This window comes from Panthera uncia, chromosome B4 (assembly GCF_023721935.1).
Source record: "Panthera uncia isolate 11264 chromosome B4, Puncia_PCG_1.0, whole genome shotgun sequence".
Taxonomy (NCBI): domain Eukaryota; kingdom Metazoa; phylum Chordata; class Mammalia; order Carnivora; family Felidae; genus Panthera; species Panthera uncia.
In genome coordinates, this window is record NC_064809.1 from 73,913,273 (window position 1) to 73,918,413 (window position 5,141).

A 5,141-nucleotide genomic window follows, 5' to 3' on the forward strand; every position below is an offset into this window, starting at 1 on the left:
TCTCTCTCTCTCTCTCTCTCTCTCTGTCCCTCTCTCTCTGCCCCTCCCCCACTTGCACTGTCTCTGTCTCTCGCAAAATAAATAAACTTAAAAACAAAAAGAGCTACACATTCTTCCCACTGAGCCAACCAGGCACCATGAGATGTTAATTGCATTTAAAGTAAGCAAAGAAAGCAGGATCAGTCTCGTGGGTCCTCCAGTTCCCAAGAGGAGCTGACCCTACAGGGAATCTGCATACAGTGACCTATACAAGGAAGGAAGAAGTCAAAGAGACCCAAGGAGAGCAATGGATCTAGAATAAAATTTTAGCTTTTAATATTAGGGAAGCTGACTAGAATCAGTTACTCAGATTGTACTGAAGATTTCTACTGCCTAGTGCTCTCTCTGCCCTTGGGCTTGCGTAACAGCCAGGAAGGTGGGAGGGCTCAAAAGGTCAGGCTGGAGTTCCACGCAGTTCCAGCAGAAGCTAGGTCATTCTCTAGAGCAGTGCATGGGAGCCAGGTGGGGGAGGCACGAGAAGCCTTCGGGCTGCCCTTGGCTAGCACTGATGTCCTCAGCTAACAGTACTAAAGAGTGGGGGAGATATTTAGCAGGCTGCTTCTCTGTCCAAGGTCTCATCCCTCCCCATTCTCTAGGAATGTGGGCCTCTATCCCTACACTGTTTCAAGGCCTGGCGTGTCTCCACAATATGCCCAACCTCACCACGTGGGACTATCCACTAAGGATCACCCAAGGAAAGCTGATCTGGAGTTCCACACGTGGAAAGATACATTCCCTATTTTTCAGTCCTCACAGATAAGAGCAGACCTAGTTATGTCATGGCTCACTTTACCTCTCCTCCAGTCTGAGGCTGCCCAGGGCAGATTGTGAAAAATAAAGGATGACCCCATCAGTGGGTCTCCCTTCTCATTAAGGCTTCTGTTCTTCCAGACCTTCCCTTTTTGCTTTCTATTTAGTATCTGGGGGTGAGGGCTACTCTCGGGAAGTCTGAGGAAGGAGATAGAGGAGGAATGAGAATTGAAAGCAGGCCTGAGGAAGATGCAGCTCCCTAAGTGCCACCGGTCTCCCCTGGGGCCCAGGAGTGAGGCGTCCATCACAGTGTGGCAGGTTCAGCTGTTGCTCTAGGTGGCAGTGAGGGAGTAGGGAACGCAGCCTGCGGCTCTCTGGAGCACTGGGGAGGGAGAGGGACATTTACAGGGGAAATCCCGGCGTGGCCGGAGAGCTAGGAACCTACGCTTGTGGGGGTTTCTAACAAACACCAATGAGAAGGAAAAGAAGGGGAAAACTTAATTGTTCTCCATCTCTACACAGAATCCCTCCCAGCAAGAGTCCTTTCTTCCGAAGTGGGAGACCCATCAAAGTCCCCTGTTCCTCTGACAAGCCACCCCTACACCTCCCAAGTTTTTCTTGGAATCTAGTTCAGCGTTTGGACGTCCCCCTTTTCGTGAAACATCAGTGGAGTTTGCGGGTAATGCAAACAAGCCCTCCCTCAATTAAAGCCATCCCTCTCAGGCTATCCGACTACGAAGATAAAACTCACTAGCCTTGCAGGCCCACGCCCTGAACCCCAGCAGGGGTGGGGGGAGGCAGGAGGGCGGGCGGGGGGAGGGGCGTGTAGAGGGGAGGAACGGAAACCGACCCGCGGCTTTGTTTACCGCGCAGCTACCCTACTGATCCGATCTGGGGGTTCACCAGCCGGAGCACCGGTCCTTCCTTCTGTCAGGCCGGGGCCCTTGGTCGCTCGCCCCTGGACCTGGCTCTGAGCCTAGGTGGTCGCACTCCAACCCGAACTTCTCCCTCTCCCGCGACACCCGTGCTTCTCCCCCTCTTGGTCCTACCCTTCCTGCCCGGGTCCCGTACTCACAATGCACTCGCGAACCCTCTCGTGGAATAGCTGCTCTCGCACGGATAGCACTTCGTAGTCAGCTGCTTCCATACTCTGCTCAGCATGACTGGGGCGGGGGTGTCTCCGGGCCCGGGGAGGACGAGCGGGGATGAAGCCGCCGCCGCCACGCACCCGGACCCAGCCAAGGAGCCTTTCCTCGCAGCCTGCGACGGAAACTCGGGATAATCTGGAGCTCAGATTCAGTCGTCCGGACGCCTTAAAGGGGCAGGCACCAGGCGCCTGGTTTTAAAGGGCCCTGGCCCCCTCTGCTCCCTCCCCTTTAAGGTCCGGCCTCAGTTAACTTTAACGCAAACACCCGCCAACAAGCCTGCTACGAGGAAGCGCAGGTGCTGGTTCTATCTTACTGGAGACCAACTGACGACACAAGGGGTGGGCAGTTTCTTCCAGCGAGCTGAGTTCATTGGCTCCTAAGGAGCTGCCGCTCATCGCCAAAGGAACGCTGATAGGCTCGCCCCGTGGAAAGAGGCGGGATCTTTGGGGCCCTAACAGTGCCAGTTCTAAAACTAAACAACTGTCTCCTTCAGCTCCTGCCGTTCAGAGAGGTCTCTTCTCGCACTGCCCGAGCAACCAAGATTTGAATTTGACCGTGGTTAAATGACCCATTTGGACCAGGCCAGCCAGGCAGGATGGGAGAGCGCCATGGGGGTTCTGAAAGGTACCGCAGCCCAGTAACCCAAGGCCTGTAGCAGTATTTTCCGAAAAGGTGTTTATGTTGGGGTGGGGCCCCTCCGCAGCCAGGAGTTTTCACTCAGTAACTTTTGTGGGAGGCCTAGTGTGTGCTGGAGCAAATAGTGAAGAAAACTGCATAGAGAACCACAGAAATATCTTCTGAAACTTTGTGAGGAAATGCCCACGGGATCATTGCTTAATGGGACTGAGTCAAATGTTAGCTGACCACCTACTATGTGCCACTCACCTTACAGGCTTCTATCTCATTTTTACATCACAACAGCCCCTCAGAGGACGGTGTGATTAGCACTTTAGAGATTAGAAAACGGTGAGAAGTTGTCACGTGCCCAAGGTCACACAATTAAGGAATGCCAGTTCTCTTCCTGCCACCTTGGAATATGCACTGTTTGGGAAGTTCCACCTTCATGGAGTTGAACTCATCCTCTAAATTGGAGAAGGAAACCTCAAAAGAAGGGTTGAGTTTTGCAAAAACCCCCCACTGAAGAAAAAGAGCCTGATTGTAACGGTCTAGTCTGCATCCAGTTACTATCTGAGCAAAAGTCAGGGGCCAGAATTAACAGCTGAATTCTGTACCCTGGTTAACTTCTCTGGAGCAAGTCATTTTTGTCCCTTCTTTGTTTGCCCAGTGATTTGCAGTAGGATCTTGGGAAATAAAATTAATGTACTTGTATATATGTGTACATGCCAAATATATATGTGTGCACACACACACACACACACACACATCTGTCTTTGGTGACAGCAAGATAATGAGAGGAGCTAAGGAGTTGATTTCCCTCTTAGCAACTAAGCTTAGGGTGGAGAGAACATCAGTGGGAAGAGGGGGGGTAGTTGCCAAGAGATGAAGATCGCTGGTTGGGTCCTGGGATCTGCTGCAAGGAAGGAAAAGTGAGCACAGGGAGGTGGCTTGGGCTATTGAGCGTGTTTTGAGGATAACCATATTGTGTTTTGTTTGGCTTACAGTGTTTTTTTTAAACAAATTTGAAAAAACTTATAAAAATCAGGACACCTTAAGAATTTAGATTTCTGTCTCTTAAATAGAAGATCTGGCAGAACTGGGCAACAAGGACATATGACCCTATAGATGGGGCAGGATGTGCTCTGGTCTTTCACAGTCTTTATCACTTGGGGAAGCGCTAACACCTCACCAGTGTTTCCACTTACATTGTCAGCCCAGCTGTGCATTTGAGGTCGCAACCTATGAGCTAACCCCTCTCTACTGCTTCGTTTTGGTACCATCTTAACCCCAGCCTTTGGTCAACTCCTGGTGGACATTGTCAAGCTCTTTTCTTCCTTAAGGCTCGGTATTTGATGTTGCCTCTGCCCAGAAGGCTCTCCTCTTCCCCTCCTCCTTCCCTATTCAGTTCTGGCTGATTTAAATCTCAGGTTTGAGCTTAAATGATAATTGTCCAGAGGAGTCTTCCCTCACTAACTTATCTAAAGCAAACTAATTTTGTCATATTATTTATAACAAATGGTCATAGCTTGATTTGTTTGTATTTGTTTGTCCTGTCCTCCATATAGGCTTGTAAAGGGGAAGAATCATTTGTCTTGAATGTAGTTATTTCCTTAGCCCTTAGCCAGGTACCTAATACATGCAGACACTCAAATATTAACAAATGTATTGAGAAAAGATGGCAGGCATTGCTAATAATCAGAAGACCTGGGTTCTAGTTCTAGCACTGTCATCCTGGACTATATTTAATCTCGTTTGCAAAACTAGAACACCCTTCAGATTGCTTCTAAATCTAAAAATCTAATGTTCACCATCCTTTGCAGTTTACAATGTGCTGTGACATCACCCAAGCCACAGACTATTAAATCTGATTCTTACAACAGCTGGTTGACATAGATTCTGCTTAGAGATTTATCACCTTCTAGAATGTACAGATATGTACAACTGAAGTGAACTTTAAAAGGCAAAATATCAATAAACATATCAACTTGGAACTGCATGGTAGAAGACAAGCTCAGAATAGAGAGAATCTAGAATAATTCCTAGAGAAAGTGGTTTCAAGCCCAGGGGAAATCTGATTTATTTGCTCACAAGTCTTTGAGCCCTTGTTTACAAATCCATTGGAAGCCAATAACTGTCTTTTCACTGCCTATATTTAGAATTGGCAAGAGATTCCAAGATTACTGAGTTACCACTCAGAAAACTATGCAAAAAGACACTCCCTAATATCTTTTTAAACTTACCAAATCTCACTGTGTCCAAATCCTATCTACTTCCAAGGCTCAACTTGCCAATAATGTAATGTCTTTTCTTCCATTCTTTCCTGAAGGGATTTTTGTCTGTATCATTTCAGCTATCTAGTTCAGTGAACAATTAGGCATATATGCACTATTTTATAACATTATCTTGAGCTATTATTTAAATCTTTTGTATTGTTTAAATTTACCTGCACTTATATCTTTTCTCCTTTCCTCTTTCCTTCAAGTTGGAAGGAAACAGTTGGAAACCTGTATTTGGCTTCTGATGCATCCTTTTCTGTCCAACTTCAGTGCAGTTCTCATAGTAAACACTCAGTGTTAATGGATTTGA

The 5,141-nt window shown here is 47.7% G+C and overlaps 1 protein-coding gene and 1 long non-coding RNA gene across 2 annotated transcripts in view; one reads left to right on the forward strand and one right to left on the reverse strand.

Moving 5' to 3' along the window:
• Nucleotides 1-1,936, reverse strand: part of DHH (desert hedgehog signaling molecule) — a 9,316-nt gene extending 7,380 nt beyond the window's left edge. The window contains exon 1 of the mRNA XM_049626680.1: nt 1,861-1,936. Coding sequence (XP_049482637.1) covers nt 1,861-1,936 — 76 coding nt within the window. The remainder of the gene's footprint in view (nt 1-1,860) is intronic.
• Nucleotides 1,937-2,179: 243 nt separating this feature from the next.
• Nucleotides 2,180-3,266, forward strand: LOC125919018 (uncharacterized). Its single transcript, XR_007456659.1, has 2 exons — nt 2,180-2,561; nt 2,859-3,266. It is a non-coding gene; the product is annotated as an uncharacterized LOC125919018 (long non-coding RNA).
• The last annotated feature ends 1,875 nt before the right edge of the window (nt 3,267-5,141 follow it).